The sequence below is a fragment of the Agrilus planipennis genome, unplaced genomic scaffold (assembly GCF_000699045.2).
Source record: "Agrilus planipennis isolate EAB-ADULT unplaced genomic scaffold, Apla_2.0 scaffold104, whole genome shotgun sequence".
Taxonomy (NCBI): Eukaryota; Metazoa; Arthropoda; class Insecta; order Coleoptera; family Buprestidae; genus Agrilus; species Agrilus planipennis.
Genome location: NW_020438892.1, coordinates 597,956 through 622,315, shown reverse-complemented (window position 1 = coordinate 622,315; position 24,360 = coordinate 597,956). Strand labels below are relative to the sequence as shown.

At 34.5% G+C, this 24,360-nt stretch overlaps 2 protein-coding genes and 1 long non-coding RNA gene across 4 annotated transcripts in view; 2 read left to right on the top strand and 1 right to left on the bottom strand.

Annotated features, from left to right (window-relative positions):
• The first annotated feature begins 147 nt into the window (after positions 1–147).
• Positions 148–4,674, top strand: LOC108737198. Of its 2 annotated transcripts, XM_018469918.1 has the most exons (6): positions 148–880; positions 1,008–1,564; positions 1,694–2,110; positions 2,167–2,319; positions 2,376–3,020; positions 3,182–3,379. In XM_018469918.1, exons 1-6 carry the CDS (start codon positions 361–363, stop codon positions 3,281–3,283), a joined length of 2,394 nt encoding a protein of 797 aa, XP_018325420.1. In that variant the 5' UTR covers positions 148–360; the 3' UTR covers positions 3,284–3,379. The 2 variants fall into 2 exon arrangements, with proteins under 2 accessions (XP_018325420.1, XP_018325418.1); XM_018469916.2 differs by having other exon boundaries at positions 2,376–4,674.
• A 958-nt stretch (positions 4,675–5,632) lies between these two features.
• The window catches only part of LOC108737184, an 82,823-nt gene continuing 64,095 nt past the window's right edge, over positions 5,633–24,360 (top strand). Inside the window, exon 1 of the long non-coding RNA XR_001937828.2 lies at positions 5,633–5,826. This is a non-coding gene — a long non-coding RNA (uncharacterized LOC108737184). The remainder of the gene's footprint in view (positions 5,827–24,360) is intronic.
• The window catches only part of LOC108737183 (DNA-binding protein D-ETS-3), a 52,461-nt gene continuing 43,654 nt past the window's right edge, over positions 15,554–24,360 (bottom strand). Inside the window, exons 6-8 of the mRNA XM_018469899.1 lie at positions 19,926–19,973; positions 17,421–17,610; positions 15,554–15,912 (exon numbers count right to left, since the gene is read on the bottom strand). Of these exons, the coding sequence (XP_018325401.1) occupies positions 15,618–15,912; positions 17,421–17,610; positions 19,926–19,973 (533 nt within the window). The 3' untranslated portion in view covers positions 15,554–15,617. The remainder of the gene's footprint in view (positions 15,913–17,420; positions 17,611–19,925; positions 19,974–24,360) is intronic.

Genomic DNA, 24,360 nt, shown 5'->3' with positions numbered 1-24,360 from the left:
AATTATTTTGCGTTTATCAGGACTTAATATATCAATAAATAAGATTATTAATAATTAAATTATTGGAAAGTTCTGAACGTATATCTTTTTTTCCTCACCCTGTATATAATGTTATGGAAGGGAATGAAATGACAGTGATGTGTGCGTGTGTGTGTGATGGTGATACTAAAATAAAACAAATAATTTCCTTGATAAGGTTTGTTTTGTAAATCGTTTATAAACATGTGTGAAAGTCGAGAATCAGCGATAAGGAAAGCTCAACAATCAATATGTTTGGAAAAAACTAATACGGCAGTTACAATTCCACATTCCTTGAGAAATATGCGGATGGTTTGAATGTAACCTATAATTTGGGATAATATGGATTCAGGGCTGGGAAGTGACGATGAACGTAGACATCGTACAAAAGAACAGAAACAGCAGCAAAATCAGCAGAGGCAGCTTTTTAGTAGTTGTTTTATAGATGCTTCCACCCTAGGCGACGAATCGGACCAAGATATTCCACCAAACGATGAGCGAAGTCAGGGTTCGCTTATTTTTCAAAATTCCATTAAACAATATTCCATGTTACAAATGGACCATCCTAGAGCACTTTTCTGTGGAAATGCGTCGTCATCGGTGGAAACACATGTCGAAAACGAGCCTGCAACACCCTTCAATTCGATAGTGCAAGTTGAGAGTGACACCACAGAAATATCTCACCGAACACCAGTAGGCTTTTTTGTTGATCTAACTACTATAGAAGAACCACCCTCGTCAATAAAGGAAACAAAAGAGAAGCAGAAAAACTTGTTTTCATTGGTAATTGATTTCAAAGAACCTAAGAGAGAAATGCCCAGTAAATTATCCGATTCCCTTTACAACAGACACAGAGCTAAGAGTAAGTACCAAAAAACATTTGTAATAACACTTATAGTGAATAAACATTATTAACCATAATTTAAATAGTAAACATTTACAAGATTATAAACAATTGGTCAGTGTTTATTGATTTGTTTATTTGTTAGAGAAAACAACAAAACAAGAGAAAGAAATTTCATCTTCTAAGTCTTCTCTAATTAGTAAAGACAGTAATAGCAGTAGAAAATCTTCAACCTCTAGTTTGCCTGTTAACATTTCCCAAAATTATCTACCACAAAGCAGTTGTTTTAATCAAGTGCATATACAGAAGAATAATGGTGCTGATACAGCTTCTTTAACGAGCTTAACAGACAAGTACAAAGCGACATGTTCACATGACAATAACTGCTCTCTTGGCTTAGCAAATAACAGTAGTAGCAGTAGCAGTGGGGACAACAGCAAAAACAACAGTAACACTTCAGCTGATAATGTTAACACAAGCGATGATACCAGCAGTTCGAATGGTTCTGATTCATATGAAACAAATACTAAAGAAACTAATCTTGATGATAAAGAGGACAGTCCCCCGTTGAGTAACACAAGTAATATAATAAAAGAATGTGATGTTAAATGTGCTAAATCCTCTGGTACAGTAGAGGAATGTAGGCTTCCTGTTAATGAAAAGAAATTATTTATTGATGTTAAGAAACAAAAAAATGAACAGGTAATATAAAAATCTTCATTCATTCAATATTATAGTTTATTTCCTCTGATGTTTAGTTTTATTTTGACTCATTTCGCTGTGTCTTTACTTAATTAAAAGATTGCCTTTTTCTGTTTAATTATTTTTCAGTTTGTAAAACTGTCCGATCTGCAGAAGCAGTTCCCTCGTTTGGACTTGACTGTGGGTCCTTGTATGGTACATTCCATTCCCGAAAGTTCCTGGGTCGAGAGTCCCCTTTCTCTTTCCCGTTCGGCGACGTATCGCAGCGCGCCTCCACGTCCACCGGAGCCCGAACCCTACGAATTGTCTGATTCTGGTAGCTTTAGCGACATAAGCATTTCTCAAACAACTGGTCGTTCCGTCCAAAGGCTCGGCACCGATTTATTGCGAATGTTTCTGGAGGAAATCGGCCCAGATGTTACCATCGAGGTTGGAACTTATCGTCTAAGGGCTCACAAGTGCATCTTGTCCTCTCGTTGCCAGTATTTTGCCGCCGTTTTGGGCGGAAATTGTCTTGAAACAACTGGAAATGTTATACCTTTACATGTCAGTAGAAATTCTTAAGATTTGTTTTTTAAATTACATAATTATTATTGTTTTAGGGCTATTCGTATGATAGCGTACATTTTGCCATGTGTCACATCTACAGTGGAGCAGCTCATGTCCCTGAAAGTATTAATTTAGCGGAATTGGCTGCTTTGGCGGATATGTTAGGACTAGAAGGGCTTAAGGAAGTAGCTGCTCATGCCCTTAAGGTGAATATAGTTCCTCTTTCTATTTATTTGTTCTTTAGTTATTATTTTGTTTACAGTTGCGTTATTGCCACTCGTTTCACAAACCTTGCTCGGGATGTTCAACGGGGGTCCTGGAGATCCTCCCACTCACTGCAGCATACACCTTGGAGGATCTCTATCATAAATGTTTGCGCTGGATTACGCAAAACTTTGTACGGATCTGGCCCACAAGGGCCTTCGTGGCTCTGTCGAAAGAACTCCAAGAAAAATGTTACAAACAACATGTGGTTCACATGCATCCAGATACAGTTTTGGGGACGATTTTAAAGTGCGAAGAGCTCCTGGGGAACATCCCGGGAGCCAGATGGGCAGAGCCTGTCAACCGACTTGTTAAGCAACTAGCTATGTCCTGTCAACTTTATCTCACCCAGCATTTCTGTGAAGTTCTGTCTTCTTCTGCCATACCAGATTTGAATAATCAACATAACGTGAATATGTCGACTCTTGAGGAGAAAATGGTGGAAGCCGTGAGGACTTTGGGGCCCGACCACGCGTGTCACAGTTACGAGAGATGCTCCAAGCTCTTGGAGACCCAATCGTGGAACATGAAGACTCAAGAACTTCTCCAGAAAGTACAAACAAATCTAGAGCATTGCCTTTCTCGTCAAATGAGTAGAGTGGGTCAATGCCACGCGTGGAGCAAAATGAATCCTGCCTTGAAGGTCCGTATAAAAGAACTTAGTCGGTTACCTCGCCCCGTAAGGGTCGGTTCCCCAGTACTCAACTCCTTAAGGTCCTCACGTATTTCGAAATCATTAAAAACCGACAGTCCTGAACGTTATAACCCGGAACATGTAAAATTAACGAGTGCTATTAATTCTAGCATTCGCAGGAGTCTCTTATTGGCCGCAAAAGCCCCTCAAATGTCCACAAGCCTCTATGTACCCCGAGTAACGAGCACTCTAACGAAACCCACACAAAGTAGCGCTGCTAAAGCGGCTGCTACTAAAAGTTCTAACTTGAAGACTTCCTCTTCGAAACAGAGCGTCACTTCCACTGGAAGTTCGGTCAGAACAAGTAGACCTACATCAGAAAAGCCTTCCATAAGACCTTCTTCAGGAAATCGACATGGAATCAATAACAATAACAATCAGAGGCGACATAATGGCAATACAGTAACAGAAACTGGCAAAATCCTTCCCAAATCTTCTGCAAAAGCTAAGCCTGAGGTCAAAGGGCAAACTAGACCTGTCAGGACGAGTCTTTATGCCCCCCGAAGCCGATTAACGTCAGCAGATAGTAATAATAAACCACCCGTTAAGGAGCTTGTTATGAAAAAGAAGATTCAAGGAGGGTCCCAGGAGATGAGAAAGGCCTCTTCACGTGCCGCGTCTGCCCAGGTTAGTGCTTCCACTCAAGATAGGCGTAGGAGAAGGCCCGAAGTGAATATTAAGAAGGATGTGAGTGCCCCACAACAACAAAGTGTTTCAAAGTGCAACGGAAGTATCAGTTCTAGTGAAGAAAACACGTACACGAAAAGCGGAGAGATTCAGAAAGGATCTGATGGTGACAGTAGTAATGGTATTGTGCCAAGGATCACCAGGTCTGATACGTTCCTGAAGGAGAAACCGACAGTTCTGCCGCAAACAGATCAGTCATAATTAATTGGATGGGTAATTAATAAATCTAATTATTAATTAATCGATCAGTTACAATTAATGACCCATTGATTAACGTTTTTTTTTTTGTTATTCTGCCCTTTAGTTTTTTTTTTTTAATTACTTTCTAGTCATTTTCTCGAACCATCTTTCACCTAATTGCTTTGCAATTTCGTTATTTTTTTATATAAGCAAGCAATCTGTTACGATCTCTCTCTCTCGCTTTTACAAAAATATTAATTTTAATTCGGCGCGTTAATTAATTAACTTACTGTAGGCAGTAGAAATGATATTATTTAGTGATTAAGTACAAGTTCATACGTATACCAATGAATAATTAGATCGAATGCTTGTATAGAGTATTCACCTCTCAATTCTTTTCAAATCCATTTTTTTGATATTTCTACTAAAAAGGATTTATAAAATCAGTTTGTCGCCATAAATTAGTACAAATAAAACAATAAAGGGATTTAAACTAAATTAAACAAACAAAATTTTATAAAACTGGCATTTTGCTTTTACTTGAAAGCCCTTCAATTAATTTTGAAATGTTATCTGTTATAAACATTTACAACATTAAAAAATAAAGGACATTTAAGTTTAAAAGCAAAAACGTTTAAGAAAAATCTTTCAGCTTTAACTAATCGATTAATAAAAGGCAAAATATACTCCCTAAAAAATTATTTTTTAAAAAGTATATTTTGTATGAAGCCAGACTAATGTAANAGGTACCTAATATAAACAAAAAAAAAGTTTTGACTTCTTTAACGGTACCACACACACAAATGATTTTAGTTTTGAACCTGCCCTCTTTATTAAATATGTAAAAGGTTTTCGTGATAGTAAGAAATAAAATAAAAACATGAAAAATACTTGGTATCTTCAAGTACAATTACAATACGTAATATACATTTGTGGAATGTATGTTCACTGTTATACTATTTAATTTATTTACCAAATAAAAATGAAAGTAACTGTTGTTGAAATATAAAGATAACATAAACGAAAAAATCAGAGATTTATTTATTGTATTGACTACAAAAGGCCAAAATTAAGATAGTTTTTTAACTGGTTTGCAAGAAGTGGGACTTAAATCTCTACTTATGCTCTCTTTATTGCCTGATGCACTTTTAAGGACATTATATCACAAGAAAACACTTTCTTATTCGACTTTGTATTTTTATTTACGTTCTCATGTTATACATTAAATTGAAACAGTTTAGATTTAAGTACATAATTATAACGGATATGCACTTATTATTTGTCTGTGTTCTGTAATTAATATTAAAAAGGACGTATGTATGTAATTAGTATTTCATTTCAATTAAACTGCTGAAGATTCTGTCGAACAGTTAGTTTTCGAAGCAGCTTTGTATGGATAGGTTGGAATTTGCTTGAACAATTCTTATTTTTGTAAAAAAATGATGTGTACTTGTTATGTAAATAAAATTATAACTTATTTATCAACTGTTTTCTTGATGTAAGTCTTCAAAAATCCTTTTTTCGTATATTTTTGTAATTTTTGAAGTTTAAATAACCTTAAAATGTGTGATCATAGAGTACGGTCAGCGTAGGTAGGTGGCGCTATGTACTTCATTTTCGACTATGGTGGAAGAGCTATTCGAGATTCTGATTGGCTAATGCATTTACTTTCGGAGTTGGGCTCTGTTGTTTTATACGCCGTAAAGTTACGTTATTAAAAGTAGGTGATTTCATATATTTTGGACAAAAAAAAATAGAAAAACCAGTATACACGCGGCATACTAGAGATATGCAGTATCGAATGATCGCATTTTTTGTAACAGAGCCTCTACGATCGCGATTTATTTCGAGTTGCAAAAGGAACATACAGGAACTGTCCGCCATATTGGTAAGCAAGTTTTTACAGATGATGAGATGTTTAACAAAATACAACATTTAAACATTCAGTAAGAAGTCAAAAGACCTTACATGTTGCATTTTGTTGAACACTCTTTATTTCAGCAGATTTGCCTATGTATAATATGTATCGAACCATATACCTACTTAAATACACAATAGGGTTGCTTATCCCTACATGTGCCTAGGGAGTATATTTCGTTTTTAATTATTATTTGCTGGTGATACACATATGTTAGTATCTCATTCAGGCAGAATGGGATATTATCAAATAATATGTATTTTAATGTCTGCATACGAACAAGAACCTCATACGTAATCGTGTTGAGGAAGGGGGTGGCTATTCTTGTTAGTCCCTTGAAATGGGGTAGAAGGTTGAAAAACATTTAAGCAGACTATTTATTAATTCTTATTGTTATTTTCATACAGATATTGTATTTTTCACATCTTGGAAAACATGGAATTTCAGATATTTTAAATTGGGTTATAGAAGTCAGCGTATCTAAAAAGTTTCCAGCAGTAGTAAACTGTTACTGTTCTAGTCGCACTTAAATGAATTTAAATGTTCAAGAGAGCATAAATGTACTTTCATTCTAATCTTTTCCATTAAGACAGATCAAAAACTGTATTAATATTCTGAAACCAACTCTTATTGTGTACTAGACTTTACGTTTTTTGAGACTTTAAAGTAGATACCAAATAAATGGTACTTACTACTTGTTACATTATAAATATTTGTAACTTTTGTAAAAGCGTTATCTTTACTTTAGCGAAGTAACTTCAAAATTTCTCCTTAACTCGATTTGAAGTCACTTTTACAGTAGGAAGAGGCATCACAGACGAAGTACGTCTGACTTTAGGCTTAACAACAGTAATATTGTCTTTAAAACGAAAATTAAAAAGTAAATAAAGCAGAGATTTTTCGTAACTTAAATTCTCTCTAACTCGAAAGAAATGTAAGAAATATCAGTCAATTCATAGGAAAATTGTGGGAAGTTATATTACATACTATGCTCGTATAAATTACATTAAACCAATTGGCTTTTGTAAATAAAAATAGAAATGGACATTTTACTTAACTTTATTGTAGGTAGGTACGTTTTTTACATAAATATTAACAAGCATGTTTTCTATTTGGAAATTATTTGGTAGTTGGTTTGGTGAATATGAGTTATATCTTTACAGTGTTCTTAAAAAAAATACGTATTAAAGCAACTGCTTATAATTAAGGGGGCACAGTCCTCACTATCTATAAAATTGTTACTTCTGGAATTACAAAATCCAAAATAATTATTTTCAAAATGATTCAAATTCGGCGCTCACCATGGGGATGTTTTAAATCCAAAAGATACGTTCAACAGTTAGATACAATACGACCTGTTGAAAGATGGAAATTATGTTCTTATTGCAGTTTTTTCAACTTTAGCACCGGAGCCATCAGATTTTCCACCAATTTTAAAATTTTAAGTACGGGCCTGGAATTTTTACATTTTTTTTTGAAAAGAATTTACTATGTCGACACTATATTTATGACATACTAATTCTTGACGTTACTAATTTTTTTAAAAAAAAAGTTAGAATTCCAGGCCCGTACTTAAAATTTTATAGTTGACAACGGCATCGTTGCATAAAGTTGAAAAACTGCAATAAAAAATTGGTCTAATTATACCAGAAATATTTCGAGTTTTAAGAAAATCGAAAACTTTGATTTTTTTTCCAAATATATTACAAACCAAAAAGAATATTCTACAATTCTTAGTACGCACTACTTTGCATTTTATTATTCGCCTTTGCCTTCATCCCACCGTTTAGGAGATCTCCATGGTCGAATTTGAATCAATCTGTATAATTTTAGTTAATTAATATGTAACATAACTTAATATGGACGGAAGTTAATAGTAATTGAATTGAATGGGATTATTTTAATTAATAATGAAAAGTAGATTTCGGTTGTGGTTAATATTGAACCAATTTATTTTAGGTACCTAATATAAACAAAAAAAAAGTTTTGACTTCTTTAACGGTACCACACACACAAATGATTTTAGTTTTGAACCTGCCCTCTTTATTAAATATGTAAAAGGTTTTCGTGATAGTAAGAAATAAAATAAAAACATGAAAAATACTTGGTAGCTTCAAGTACAATTACAATACGTAATATACATTTGTGGAATGTATGTTCAAGCGCCGAAAAAATGATAAAAATATTACTTTTTCTTTGGTAACAGCATAAATAATAATAATAATATTTTATTAGACCATTAATGATTTTTTATGTATTATATACCTATACTTATATACATATATACCAATGTACATATACAATAGGTAGTTTGAATCAAAAAATAAAGCTAATAGAGTTTACTCTATTTTACAATTTTTTATCAAATAACAATCAGTAAAACAAAAGTTTCCGTTTGGGATATTATCTCTAAGAATAAAAATTAGGTAATACGCTGATTAGATCAATATATTTACACATAGGATGAAACTTTCTCATTCGTAAAATTAAGGTTCTTGTGTAATTTCAAAAAACGTATCACACTGCGCCTAGTTTGGGAAATAGGGTGGATGCTTATCGAGTTCAAAAGTGATTATGATGTTCGTAAAGATTATTTTTGGAACAATTCACATTTTCCTGTATACGGGGTGACCAAGTTTCTCATTAATAAAATTGAAAGGTCTGCAGTGTGATCAGCTATCAGGTCAGAATTCTGTCATTGTTGAGATGCACCCTGTATATATAAATGTATGAACATACAATACAGAGAGGTCTCGGAAAGGAATGCTACGATTACTGTATCACAGTTCCGCAACGCGGTGCGTATTATAATTATTTTTTGTACATGACATCGACAGGGTGAATTCGAAAGAAAGTCAAAAATATTATTTTTTATACTTGTGCAGGCAACAGCAATTGTTTCGCTACATTGTAACTTTATCAAAGTATTGTATTGTATGTTTCACATTATATTTAAAACTAAACCATCACGGAGGGGTGAACAGGTTTAGTAAAGGTGAACTATTTAAATTTAACACCCTGTTGTGTTTCCTTAATAACTATAAATGGTTGATATTTAAAGTGTAGACTAAAATCTGCAGTTGAATTTCTTTATGATTTGTTCTATATGTTCTATCACCCTGTATGTACTATATTTATAGGTACTTACATGTAGGGTAATTATTTGTGTCTTGTTTTTGACTTTCTTTCGCCTCATGGTTATTATAATTATTTAATTATAAACATCGATTGCACTATCTATATATAATAGTTTGTGATAGTCGTATTTCCAAAAATACCTCTTCATTTTTATGATTTGTTTTCTTTTTTTTTTCTGACTAGAATACATTACACAGGTAGCTACGATTAGTTAGGTAATGGTACATGTCACAGTCTTCTACAGCTATATCTCTAGAATATTTTGATACATCATATCGTCTCATTATATGTAGGTACTGTATATTAGTAATATTTTTTAGATAGGTACAACAACACTTTACAAATTAATCTGTTCTGCAAGGGGAAGGAGGTTGAGGTGGTGGTCTTATTTATTTATTTTTTTCGGTTGGAGTATGAGTATTGTGTTTGTCATTAATCATTTTTTCTTTGACATTTTTAATTACTAATAGTGATTAATATGCGATATTAATGTGAAAATTCATTTTTAATTTTCTATCTACTAGAAACTTCCTCAGCTTAATGAGGAAAAATGGTAAAGGTTTAGATGATAACCCCTTTCGGGGGTGGGGGGGGATCAAAAGAGGAGGTCTCCCCCACTACTGTACTATAAAAAGTTCGTGGCGGTCTCACCCCCATAAAAAGTTATGGGNACCCGCTGACAAATTATTCCATATGCATAATCCTTTCTTAGATGATCTACAGAGTTAGCATACAAAAAATTATTATGGAACAAGAACAAGTTCTCCTAAAAAACAATAATTTAATATTGGAGGGTTTGGTATCCTATAAATAATCCTTAGACCCGCTGACAAATTATTCCATATGCATAATCCTTTCTTAGATGATCTACAGAGTTAGCATACAAAAAATTATTATGGAACAAGAACAAGTTCTCCTAAAAAACAATAATTTAATATTGGAGGGTTTGGTATCCTATAAATAATCCTTAGACCCGCTGACAAATTATTCCATATGCATAATCCTTTCTTAGATGATCTACAGAGTTAGCATACAAAAAATTATTATGGAACAAGAACAAGTTCTCCTAAAAAACAATAATTTAATATTGGAGGGTTTGGTATCCTATAAATAATCCTTAGACCCGCTGACAAATTATTCCATATGCATAATCCTTTCTTAGATGATCTACAGAGTTAGCATACAAAAAATTATTATGGAACAAGAACAAGTTCTCCTAAAAAACAATAATTTAATATTGGAGGGTTTGGTATCCTATAAATAATCCTTAGACCCGCTGACAAATTATTCCATATGCATAATCCTTTCTTAGATGATCTACAGAGTTAGCATACAAAAAATTATTATGGAACAAGAACAAGTTCTCCTAAAAAACAATAATTTAATATTGGAGGGTTTGGTATCCTATAAATAATCCTTAGACCCGCTGACAAATTATTCCATATGCATAATCCTTTCTTAGATGATCTACAGAGTTAGCATACAAAAAATTATTATGGAACAAGAACAAGTTCTCCTAAAAAACAATAATTTAATATTGGAGGGTTTGGTATCCTATAAATAATCCTTAGACCCGCTGACAAATTATTCCATATGCATAATCCTTTCTTAGATGATCTACAGAGTTAGCATACAAAAAATTATTATGGAACAAGAACAAGTTCTCCTAAAAAACAATAATTTAATATTGGAGGGTTTGGTATCCTATAAATAATCCTTAGACCCGCTGACAAATTATTCCATATGCATAATCCTTTCTTAGATGATCTACAGAGTTAGCATACAAAAAATTATTATGGAACAAGAACAAGTTCTCCTAAAAAACAATAATTTAATATTGGAGGGTTTGGTATCCTATAAATAATCCTTAGACCCGCTGACAAATTATTCCATATGCATAATCCTTTCTTAGATGATCTACAGAGTTAGCATACAAAAAATTATTATGGAACAAGAACAAGTTCTCCTAAAAAACAATAATTTAATATTGGAGGGTTTGGTATCCTATAAATAATCCTTAGACCCGCTGACAAATTATTCCATATGCATAATCCTTTCTTAGATGATCTACAGAGTTAGCATACAAAAAATTATTATGGAACAAGAACAAGTTCTCCTAAAAAACAATAATTTAATATTGGAGGGTTTGGTATCCTATAAATAATCCTTAGACCCGCTGACAAATTATTCCATATGCATAATCCTTTCTTAGATGATCTACAGAGTTAGCATACAAAAAATTATTATGGAACAAGAACAAGTTCTCCTAAAAAACAATAATTTAATATTGGAGGGTTTGGTATCCTATAAATAATCCTTAGACCCGCTGACAAATTATTCCATATGCATAATCCTTTCTTAGATGATCTACAGAGTTAGCATACAAAAAATTATTATGGAACAAGAACAAGTTCTCCTAAAAAACAATAATTTAATATTGGAGGGTTTGGTATCCTATAAATAATCCTTAGACCCGCTGACAAATTATTCCATATGCATAATCCTTTCTTAGATGATCTACAGAGTTAGCATACAAAAAATTATTATGGAACAAGAACAAGTTCTCCTAAAAAACAATAATTTAATATTGGAGGGTTTGGTATCCTATAAATAATCCTTAGACCCGCTGACAAATTATTCCATATGCATAATCCTTTCTTAGATGATCTACAGAGTTAGCATACAAAAAATTATTATGGAACAAGAACAAGTTCTCCTAAAAAACAATAATTTAATATTGGAGGGTTTGGTATCCTATAAATAATCCTTAGACCCGCTGACAAATTATTCCATATGCATAATCCTTTCTTAGATGATCTACAGAGTTAGCATACAAAAAATTATTATGGAACAAGAACAAGTTCTCCTAAAAAACAATAATTTAATATTGGAGGGTTTGGTATCCTATAAATAATCCTTAGACCCGCTGACAAATTATTCCATATGCATAATCCTTTCTTAGATGATCTACAGAGTTAGCATACAAAAAATTATTATGGAACAAGAACAAGTTCTCCTAAAAAACAATAATTTAATATTGGAGGGTTTGGTATCCTATAAATAATCCTTAGACCCGCTGACAAATTATTCCATATGCATAATCCTTTCTTAGATGATCTACAGAGTTAGCATACAAAAAATTATTATGGAACAAGAACAAGTTCTCCTAAAAAACAATAATTTAATATTGGAGGGTTTGGTATCCTATAAATAATCCTTAGACCCGCTGACAAATTATTCCATATGCATAATCCTTTCTTAGATGATCTACAGAGTTAGCATACAAAAAATTATTATGGAACAAGAACAAGTTCTCCTAAAAAATAATAATTTAATATTGGAGGGTTTGGTATCCTATAAATAATCCTTAGACCCGCTGACAAATTATTCCATATGCATAATCCTACCCTAAATGACCTATAGAATTAGGATATAAAAAAATCATTATGGGACAAGGAGTACTTCTACTGAAAAATCGTAATTTAGTGTTGAGATTACATATAGGGTTTAGCCCCTATAAGTAACCGTTAATCTTACTGGAAAATTATTTCACTGTTCTAATCTTAATGTTAATCAGTCTTAGTACTTGGGATAGTAAAAATTATTGTGTAATAGAAATAACTTTCCCTGAAAAATAATAATTTAAATGTTGGTGGGTTTCGCTATAAACAACCTTCGGACCCGCTGGCAAAAGGGTACAAATATCAGTAGACAAAATTTAAAAGAAGTTTACTCTTTCCTGACAAGTGATCTGTGTGATCGTAAGTTTTTCGTTTGAATTGATGCTGGGTAGACAATAATTTTCGATGTACTTAGCGGTTGACGTGGTTCTAATTTGATTTTCGTTGCTTAGAATAGGAGCATTTCCAGCCTATAAATTTTCTTTAGCTTTTAATACGTCAATAAACACACCCAAGCCAATAATCCGCGTAAGGAGGGTAGCAACAGTTAACAAAATATCCATTAAGGGCACCATAACTCCGACAAAGGCCCGTGCTACTATTTTGCACAAGGAAAATTCTTCAGGGGGTTTCGAGAAGGAAATTGTGAATTCCACCCCCATCAGTAGCGATTTTTGCTAGTCGTACACACAAATTTAGGGAACTGAGCAGTTTTGTGTAATTTCAAAAAACGTATCACATTGCGCCTAGTTTGGGAAGTAGGGTGGATGCTGCTTATCGAGTTCAAAAGTGATTATGATGTTCGTAAATATTATTTTTGGAGCAGATAATATGTAACATAACTTAATGTGGACGGAAGTTAATAGTAGTTGAATTGAATAGGATTATTTTAATTAATAATGAAAAGTAGATTTCGGTTGTGGTTAATATTCGACCAATTTATTTTACGTAATATCATCATCAACATAAGGTCATCAGTCCTAAGACTGGTTGGACACGTACCTCCACTCTTTCCTATCCTGAGCTAAACTTCGCATTTCCCTAAAACTAGAACAGCCCACATCCTTAACTATTTGCAAAGAGTAATCTAATCTAAATCTACCTTTACCCCTCCTAACTCCTGTTTCTGCCTCTAATATGTCTCTGACTAGACTTTCATGCCTGAGAAGGTGTCCTACCAAGTTTTGTCTTCTTTAACGGTACCACACACACAAGTGATTTTAGTTTTGAACCTGCCCTCTTTATTAATTATGTAAAAAGTTTTCGTGATAGTAAGAAATAAAATAAAGACGTGAAAAATACTTGGTAGCTTCAAGTACAATTACAATACGTAATATACATTTGTGGAATGTATGTTCAAGCGCCGAAAAAATGATAAAAATATTACTTTTTCTTTGGTAACAGCATAAATAATAATAATAATAATAACATTTTATTAGACCATTAATGATTTTTTATGTATTATATACCTATACTTATATACATATATACCAATGTACATATACAATAGGTAGTTTGAATCAAAAAATAAAGCTAATAGAGTTTACTCTATTTTACAATTTTTTTATCAAATAACAATCAGTAAAACAAAAGTTTCCGTTTGGGATATTATCTCTAAGAATAAAAATTAGGTAATACGCTGATTAGATCAATATATTTACACATACGGGGTGGTCAACAACCGGATGAAACTTTCTCATTAGTAAAATTAAAGGATGTAACGTTCTTGTATAATTTCAAAAAACGTATCACACTGCGCCTAGTTTGGGAAATAGGGTGGATGCTTATCGTGTTCAAAAGTGATTATGATGTTCATAAATATTATTTTTGGAGCAATTCACATTTTCTGTGTCTTTTATTTTTTCAAATGTCGCGAACGCTGCCGCCAGGGTTCAGGTACTTGTGAACAGTATGAAATGTAACGAGTGCGTGCAGCGTGCCCATTGTACAAGTCTTTTGCGACAGTGGCATTTTGTTAACAATATCCTTATTTGGGAGGGTTGATTAAATGACCGGTAATGCGCACTCGAGGGTCGAAACAATGCACAATCAAGGCATTACGGCGTAAAAGGGGGGCGCACATTAAGAATAGCGACGACGGCGACGGCCGTTACCGGCGGCGACACGACGCGTCGCGACGCTTTTCTAGGGGTCGTATTTAAGTATTTTGTTGCTTTGATGAACAGAATAGCAAAATATCAATGGTACTGTTACTATAATGCATTTTTAAAGAATACTTCTCAATGATTCGAACGAATAATGGAGTATTTTTGATGTTCGTTCCCTTGGGTTTTACTATAAGGGGTGATGGAATAAATTGGAAAGTACAAAGTTAAATAAGTCACTGGTTTCTAATCATATCATAGATCACTATCATGAGGTGGTTGCTAGTCTTAAGGCTGATTGGACAGGACACCTCCACTCTTTCCTATTCTGAGATAATTTTTGCATTTCCCTAAAACCAGAACATCTCATATCCGCAACTATTTGTGAACAGTAATCTAATATAGGCATGAAGGTCTAGTCAGAGACATATTAGAGGCAGAAGCAGGAGTTAAGAGTAGTAGACCTAGATTATTTTAGTTTTAGGGAAATGCTAATATTAGCTCAGAATAGGAAGGAGTCTTAGGATTGACGACCTTATGTTGGTGATAATCTAATTTAGGTCTACCTCTACTCTTAACTCCTGTTTCTGCTTCTAATATGTTTACCGAGAAGATGTTCTAGCAATCTTTCTCATTGACTTCCAAAGTTCCCTATGTTCTCCTACTTTTTCTAATATCTCCTCATTTCTAATCTAAACAGGGATTTATTATTTTTTTTTTTATTCTACGCATGACTGTTGTTAAAACTGCTACTAAAGATGCTATTTTATTCAAATTTCGAAGTTAGGTGTATAGGTATTTAATAAAACTTTTCTGTCAAAGTAGACAAAGTTGTAAACGACTGCGCCCTTCTTTTTAAGCCAGCATGAACTGCTTCATTTTATTTTCGAGTAATGTATGTAAATCGCTTCGGATCGCAGTTACCATGCGTTCGACAAGGATAATTAGGGGATGCCTTTGAAGTGGTAAAAAGTCGTGACAGTCTGAAGAGTTCGTGCAAATAAAATCAAGTTAGCCTGTGTTTGTCACTTGTCACACCAAACGGTGGTGACAGTGTCATCTATAGTCACGACGTATCGGAAAAGTTGCTTAATAAACATTTCACGCCCCCCTTCCGTTATTTGAACATCGAACACAAACATTGATACGTTCCGCATGAACGGTGCATGGTATAAATGGTAGTAAAAGGTAATTTACCTGTTGAATTGGGCATTCCAGTGTGTGGTCCCATGAATCCACCCAATTTTGCGTGACCGTGATGGTAGGAACTCATGAAAAGCTCGCTCTGGTACTTGTAACTTCCTGGGTCACCGGAAGCTGGCTGTGTGGCCGCTGCTAAACCCTGAAAGTCGAATTTGTACGCGTACCTTTTACCATGCACTTTTGTCATTATATTTTTGTCGTAGTAATACCTGAAACAAAACAACAAATCAAATGATAAAAAGTGTTTTTCGGTATCAAAGATCAGGGACTGAAGAAAACTGTATATAAGACCCGGAGTATAATTAACGTTAGATTTAAAAAATTGCCATAGAGAATGTAAATAGTACCGGTTGCCGAACGACTCGTGAAGTAACATTCGTCCGTAAACAACACCCTTTGGAAAAAATTGGGCTTTGAGCACATTTTGTGATTGAAAATCAGTTTCCTGCAAGACTTACACTCGCTGCAAATGTTAAGGATGCAACACTACTAAGTGTCATGTCACTTGTTTGTAACATAAACCGAGTAAATCCAGATCCAATCCGTATTACGTAGTGATCCTATTCCAAACTATGATTTTTAGGTTATTATTAGACGAAAATTAGATCCAACATCTGAGTTCACCAGAGTTGAATCGAGATTTGAGTTGATTTTTATGGATATTGAACGTTAGTGTTCTATAGTTGTATCGGACTAGAATTTGTCCAGTTTTTTACTATTTCTTTTTGATATTGGGGGTCAAAGGGATGCGATATCGTTATTAGTTATTGGCAATCGATTGGTTACTCGATGGGGTGGCAGGAGAACCGGCCATTTCTCTCTCTCTCGTTCTCATTCCTTCGTTCTCTCGCAACTCAGAAAAAAGTCGTTGAAATTCGATAAAAACCGAATCCGAAAAATAATTTGCCATCGGAAAAACAATCACGTCCCCAACTGCAGAAATGGGTCGGTAACTGCATTAGTGTTCGGGCATATCTGCCGCTAATTGCTAAGGGTGGTCGGGCGGTAGTAGCGGGGGCGAACCGGGGGTGACCGTCACGACCTCTGCCGCCGAGATTGCACGCTCGGCCAGACGAGTAGTGGTGCACAACCCCAGGGTGGAACGCCGCCATCCGTTGCACGGACGGCTGCGATATATGTTATGACGTCCGCGACCGTCGGCGGTTGTGAAGGGACGGGGTGGGGTGGTGGTGAGGTGTAATGGGGGTTTTATTCAGTCAGATGTCAACTGTCCAGTTGAACATACGTATGACTGAAAATAGGCCACAAAACTCAGGAATTTATTTGTTATTAGAATGGTAGATTTCAACAAGGTTTACGTAGGACAAACTGACAGATCTTTCAATCAAAGCATTCTTGAACATCAAAGAAGCTTTAAGCAAGGAAAAATCGATTCCAACTATGCCGAACATCTAAATTTATATAAAAGCATTTTGATAATAAATTTAAAAAATTCAAAATTTATAGACAAATTTATTTACAAAGTTATTGTATTTGCTATTTTTTTACTTCAAAACCATTCCCATTCTTTGACCTTCCATTGGAAGCGTAGTGTTTGAGGCGCTTTAAAACTTCTTATCAGCAAGGATTTATAGGGTTTTCGTGCAAACGGTGCAATGAATTAAGTTAATCTTTCGCAGACGTTAAAGTAGAAATGGCGATAATTTTATTGAAATTGCAATTTGATTAACAGAACAGACAGATATTTTTCACTTACCTAAGGGCTCTACTGAGCTTGTCGTAGTTCATATTAGGTTTTGATTTTCTCTCACCCCATCGACGTGCTACTTCGTCGGGGTCGGTCAATTTGAACTCTCCGTTCGTTCCTTCCCATGTAATACACGCGGAATTCGAAGAATCGCTCAAAAGCTCCAGAAGAAATTGCCATAACTGTATTTGACCCGAACCTACATCAATAAAATTAAATGGAAATGTATTGTATTATTAAGGGTTCATTAATAACTGAGTTTCATTTTGAATTTTGCAGTAAAAAATTAATGGTGTTTATTTGAAGATTTTAATTACCAAATTAAGCCGCTCATTCTCCGACACGAATAAGGCCATTACAATATTTCATCCCCTAATAATGATGACATTCCTTAACTGCTTTATGTATCATTTAATTTAATTTTCGGTCATTAATTAAGACAGCAGCGAATATAACACATACACACACACCATAATGACGGTTACAGCAACAAAAGGATATTTAACAGATTAGTCACGGTTACGGAAAATTCGTATGAAGGGGGAGACAGGGGTTTCGATTACATGAATATGCGTGAACTTAATCATAGTAACGGACCGATATAGATCTTATCGCGGGGGTGGCAAGGGTCCGTATCCAGAGTACAAAACTCCTTGCCTTACCATGGTATTGCATATAAATAAATTGTCCCAGTGGTGGCGTGTAAGTATTGAAATGTTACAACCTTTGTAGTCAATTCCTTAAATAGTTATACGTCATTAAAATGTATTTATATGCAGCCAACTATACATCCGAGTGTAAACATTTAAACCCGACTTCTTAACTGCAATTGTTTACTTCCACCTAGAATATGTCAACAAAATTAGCGATTTTATTGTACACATATTCAAAATTATTAATAATATCGCCGATTTGACTTTGTATTTTGTGTTGTTTAGCTTTTTATGGGCAAGCTGCCACTGGTAAAAGATATACAATAATTATTATTAGAGTGTATGAATGTGTGTACGAGTGTGTCGTGTAGTATATATATGGGTACGTTCGTCAAGCGCGACCAATTGGAATTGCAAATATTATTTAAATTGCAAATGAGCGTTGGCCGCGGGGTTGAAAAAGGAAACTGTAGACTACAACACATACACATAAACACAAGGCGATACGATTTAAAAACATGCACCTGGAAATCCGACGGAAATTGTAACACATGCTCTCCGTTGCGTTTTTGCATTTTTTCCCTGATGTTTTCTTTAATTGTTGTTATTGAAAATCGTCTACTAAATTACTAAATAAAAAGGCGACCAGGGCAGCTTACGGATTACCCCGTTTTGTTTTGCTTTGCTTGTTGTAATGTCTATGAGTAGCAAGTATAAAAAAAAGAGGGCGACACCGATGTGGAGACCATTAACGCCATCTAGAAACATTAAGGGTTCTCGGCTCCGATAAAAAAATTACAATGCAATAGTTGGAGCCGTCAGATGCAACGCCCTGTAGTGAATATACACGGATGTCTACGTAAATCTATTTGTGCGGAGGTGTGGTGGTAATTGGACGTCAAGTTTGCATGTCCGGGGTCGAGTCGACCTGGTAAAATCAGATTCGACGACCCCGTATCGGCCGGTGACGTCAGGTGACACGTGACGGCGCGTGTCCGGTCATAGGTGGCCGGTCCCTTGGGAAACAAAAGCCAAACGATGCAAAAGCTGTCATTAAATAAACATTAGCTTCGGGGGCTAATATCATTTAGCGTCGCGTTTTCACGTGTCGCACCCCCGAGATTGTAAATCTGGTCGACGAACACGCCCCCGCATATTCGTTCGACTCCCCCTTCTCTTCCCTTCTGCAAAACCTATAAGTTACAACTACAAGTCACCTTTATCAACGGCAACAAAGAGATGTCATGGCATCGATTGACCGGCTCGTCATTTTCGGTAAATTTACCTTAAGTAATTATTTTTTTTTTTGTATATTATAATTAATAAAAACCAAGACTACTAATCAGTAGTAAAGTGTTACCAACCACAGCAAATACGTAGGGATGATATAGGTAGGCTTCTTTGGGTGTGTTCCGAAATATAACCCAGCATGCTGGCCAGTGCTGATGACGTCAAGAATCGACGCCATATTGTACTGGTGTGCCACCATATTGTACTGGTGAGACAAGTGCAACGTAGTAGTATATCAAACGGGCGTGCGTGCATCAGACTTTGAGGAATTTTTTATTGTAAGAAACATTAGCAACTTTTGGAACAAAATTGTTGCAAACGACCACAAACACTATTCTCAATATGGTGTCAATGTGACGTCAACGCACTGTCCAGTATATTTCGGAACAAATCAACAGTATAGCGTCATTCAGTATGCTGGGTTATATTTCGGAACACATTCTTTATCTGTCCGATCGTTCATATTTTAAGGTTACGTGTGACGTCATGATTACGTCAGTCTAAAGTTTTCTTTAATAGACTATACTTATGTATTATGTTGCCAGCTTAACGAGCTTATAAATTGGCTTACCTGAACTAGCCAATCGACTGCTTGTGGGTCCAAACATTTGATACGGATCTAAAAAGAAAAGTTGTATCAAAAATTGTGACAATAAACTTTAGCCTTACAACTTGTTACATAAAAACCGTTAAGTTGCAAACTGCGACCAAAGGACGCAACTAATTGACCTAAAGGGTTTAACACTCGAGGAAAATTGGTCAACAACTATGTTCATTAAGGTTTCTTTTTTGCGTCGACCCTTCGAGCACTTCTCCTAACGAACGTTGAGACTTCTTGAGACTATCGACTTTGTAGGGGCTAGGACCTCAGTGTAATAGCGTTAAATGTAGTAAGAAAATAATTTCATTAATGTCTTAACCTTTTTACTTTTATGATGAATTACATCCACCAAATTTCTATTATTTTTATTTGAGTTATTCAGTGATTAGAAGGTTTGCAACCAAATATACACCCGAATTCTGTCCAATCAATTCTTTGCAATTTTTAATTACCAACCGGAATGTTTTAATTAAAAATTGTGACTATGATGCATTTCATTGAATTCATAGTTTACAACGCCACGGGGGATTGAAGGCGCTAATATCGATTTCTATAGCTAAACGCGGAGATCTATTAGATTTCGCTTGGGGGTGGTGGTGGTGGTGGTAGTGATGACGGCAGGGTGACCGATTGCCTACTATATGTATGTCGATGAAGTGTAGGGTAGCGGTAGGGTATTTGGGAAGCTGTTGACATTGCGAAATTCTTTCATATGTAGGTTGCAGAAGAAGTCTGAAATGTATTTGCCTGTCTGGACGAGCAATACGACGAACGCAAACAAAAGCGAACACGGTTCAATTAAGCGGGAGGAAAAGATTTCAAAATAAACACCAACGAAAACTTTTATTTGCCAACAGTCTGATGATGGTTAAGGTCCGTAAAAATAAAAGAAGGAACGGTCAATCACTAGTCGATACCTAAACTGAAGGGACTTTTCAAAACTTAATTTTTAAGGCGGAAATGAAACAGGAAATGCAGATTTTTGGGAACGTCTTTTTAAATGTAAAATCTTGTTATCATAAAAAAAAATCTGTTTGAATGATACCCAACATGATATACGATATACGTAGTGTGACAGACGGACAGATACACAAGAAACACTGACTCCAACATTTCCTAATTTTATTAAGAGAAACTGTAGATTAAAAAGCTACTACAAACGACAAACATCCCATAGGAAAAAGTTCCATTAAACTTCAACGGGAATCAANGGTTCTTGTGTAATTTCAAAAAACGTATCACACTGCGCCTAGTTTGGGAAATAGGGTGGATGCTGATATATGTATATATATATATATTAAATATATGAGGTAGTTTGTAGTGGATGAAAAATCGAAAATTAATTTTCACATTAATATTCCTTTTTTTTTGTTAAAATTTTTCGTCCGTTTTCCACTTGCGTACGTACGTAATAAGGGTGGCGGGTTTTCTTATTCCTATTGGAAACATTTTAACCTGCCTCACATGGCTCTTGCTTCTTCTATTTTGCATTCGGTAACACGCAATTCAATCGTTCGTTATTTTCACAGCGTTCTCGATACAATCTGCAGCTATTTATTTCTCTCTTTACGAACGAAAATAGTCACTTCCGAAAATAGTAAAAGCTGGACGACTCGCCCGTGCATAAACTGAAATTGCACACAACTTTTCCTTTGCAATCGCACATTGTGTCCGTAATGTCACTATTGATCTGTTATTGATCTTCAGTTGCTCAATTTATTGTAACTTGACTTTTGAATATCCTAGTAAGTTTAAGGGTATTACCAGGATATTTGAAAGCCAGTCTAGTATCGAATGTCCCACTGTTTTTATTATTATTACTTTTTTTTTTTAATATTCTCGTAATCGATTGGAAAATACTAATAATATACATACGTTTTGTCTACTACCGTATTGTTAGGGATGTGGCCGCATATTCTCTTGATGTTTTGGATGTTTTTGCATTTTCAAAATGTCGATGTGTTGATTACTGCAGCCACTGAAACTGGTCATGCATAGTGGGGGTACGAACTGAGGGGGGGCGCTGCCAAATGGGGGGCCGTGTGGTGACTTATGGAGTGGGTACTCGCCGCAATATTCGAATACAGGTTCGCGCCTGGGTTGCTCCAGTATGAACCCGGACTGGGAAATATCGAAGCTGAAAGCAGAGAGAAATTATCTCGTGGGGGTAATCCGTAGAGTTAGGATATCAAAAATTATTGTCGAAAAGAAAAATTCCCATTGAAAAAAAACATAGTTTAATATTGAAGGGTTTAGCACCCTATAAGTAACCTTTAGACTCTCTGATAAATCATTATAAATCATATTGGAGGGTTTCGCATCTTATAAATAACCCTCAGACCCGCTAACAAATTATCCCACAGGCATAATCCTTTCTTAAATGATCTACAGAGTTAGCATACAAAAAATTATTATGGAACAAGAACAAGTTCTCCTAAAAAATAATAATTTAATATTGGAGGGTTTGGTATCCTATAAATAATCCTTAGACCCGCTGACAAATTATTCCATATGCATAATCCTTTCTTAGATGATCTACAGAGTTAGCATACAAAAAATTATTATGGAACAAGAACAAGTTCTCCTAAAAAATAATAATTTAATATTGGAGGGTTTGGTATCCTATAAATAATCCTTAGACCCGCTGACAAATTATTCCATATGCATAATCCTTTCTTAGATGATCTACAGAGTTAGCATACAAAAAATTATTATGGAACAAGAACAAGTTCTCCTAAAAAATAATAATTTAATATTGGAGGGTTTGGTATCCTATAAATAATCCTTAGACCCGCTGACAAATTATTCCATATGCATAATCCTTTCTTAGATGATCTACAGAGTTAGCATACAAAAAATTATTATGGAACAAGAACAAGTTCTCCTAAAAAATAATAATTTAATATTGGAGGGTTTGGTATCCTATAAATAATCCTTAGACCCGCTGACAAATTATTCCATATGCATAATCCTTTCTTAGATGATCTACAGAGTTAGCATACAAAAAATTATTATGGAACAAGAACAAGTTCTCCTAAAAAATAATAATTTAATATTGGAGGGTTTGGTATCCTATAAATAATCCTTAGACCCGCTGACAAATTATTCCATATGCATAATCCTTTCTTAGATGATCTACAGAGTTAGCATACAAAAAATTATTATGGAACAAGAACAAGTTCTCCTAAAAAATAATAATTTAATATTGGAGGGTTTGGTATCCTATAAATAATCCTTAGACCCGCTGACAAATTATTCCATATGCATAATCCTTTCTTAGATGATCTACAGAGTTAGCATACAAAAAATTATTATGGAACAAGAACAAGTTCTCCTAAAAAATAATAATTTAATATTGGAGGGTTTGGTATCCTATAAATAATCCTTAGACCCGCTGACAAATTATTCCATATGCATAATCCTTTCTTAGATGATCTACAGAGTTAGCATACAAAAAATTATTATGGAACAAGAACAAGTTCTCCTAAAAAATAATAATTTAATATTGGAGGGTTTGGTATCCTATAAATAATCCTTAGACCCGCTGACAAATTATTCCATATGCATAATCCTTTCTTAGATGATCTACAGAGTTAGCATACAAAAAATTATTATGGAACAAGAACAAGTTCTCCTAAAAAATAATAATTTAATATTGGAGGGTTTGGTATCCTATAAATAATCCTTAGACCCGCTGACAAATTATTCCATATGCATAATCCTTTCTTAGATGATCTACAGAGTTAGCATACAAAAAATTATTATGGAACAAGAACAAGTTCTCCTAAAAAATAATAATTTAATATTGGAGGGTTTGGTATCCTATAAATAATCCTTAGACCCGCTGACAAATTATTCCATATGCATAATCCTTTCTTAGATGATCTACAGAGTTAGCATACAAAAAATTATTATGGAACAAGAACAAGTTCTCCTAAAAAATAATAATTTAATATTGGAGGGTTTGGTATCCTATAAATAATCCTTAGACCCGCTGACAAATTATTCCATATGCATAATCCTTTCTTAGATGATCTACAGAGTTAGCATACAAAAAATTATTATGGAACAAGAACAAGTTCTCCTAAAAAATAATAATTTAATATTGGAGGGTTTGGTATCCTATAAATAATCCTTAGACCCGCTGACAAATTATTCCATATGCATAATCCTTTCTTAGATGATCTACAGAGTTAGCATACAAAAAATTATTATGGAACAAGAACAAGTTCTCCTAAAAAATAATAATTTAATATTGGAGGGTTTGGTATCCTATAAATAATCCTTAGACCCGCTGACAAATTATTCCATATGCATAATCCTTTCTTAGATGATCTACAGAGTTAGCATACAAAAAATTATTATGGAACAAGAACAAGTTCTCCTAAAAAATAATAATTTAATA

Excerpts from the sequence above, each read along its gene's own strand:
- LOC108737198 (XM_018469916.2), top strand. The coding sequence starts at position 361 with ATGGATTCAGGGCTGGGAAGTGACGATGAACGTAGACATCGTACAAAA. Across the intron at positions 1,565-1,693 it reads AGAAACAAAAAAATGAACAG|TTTGTAAAACTGTCCGATCT; the intron begins GTAATATAAAAA and ends ATTATTTTTCAG. Across the intron at positions 2,111-2,166 it reads GAAATGTTATACCTTTACAT|GGCTATTCGTATGATAGCGT; the intron begins GTCAGTAGAAAT and ends TTATTGTTTTAG.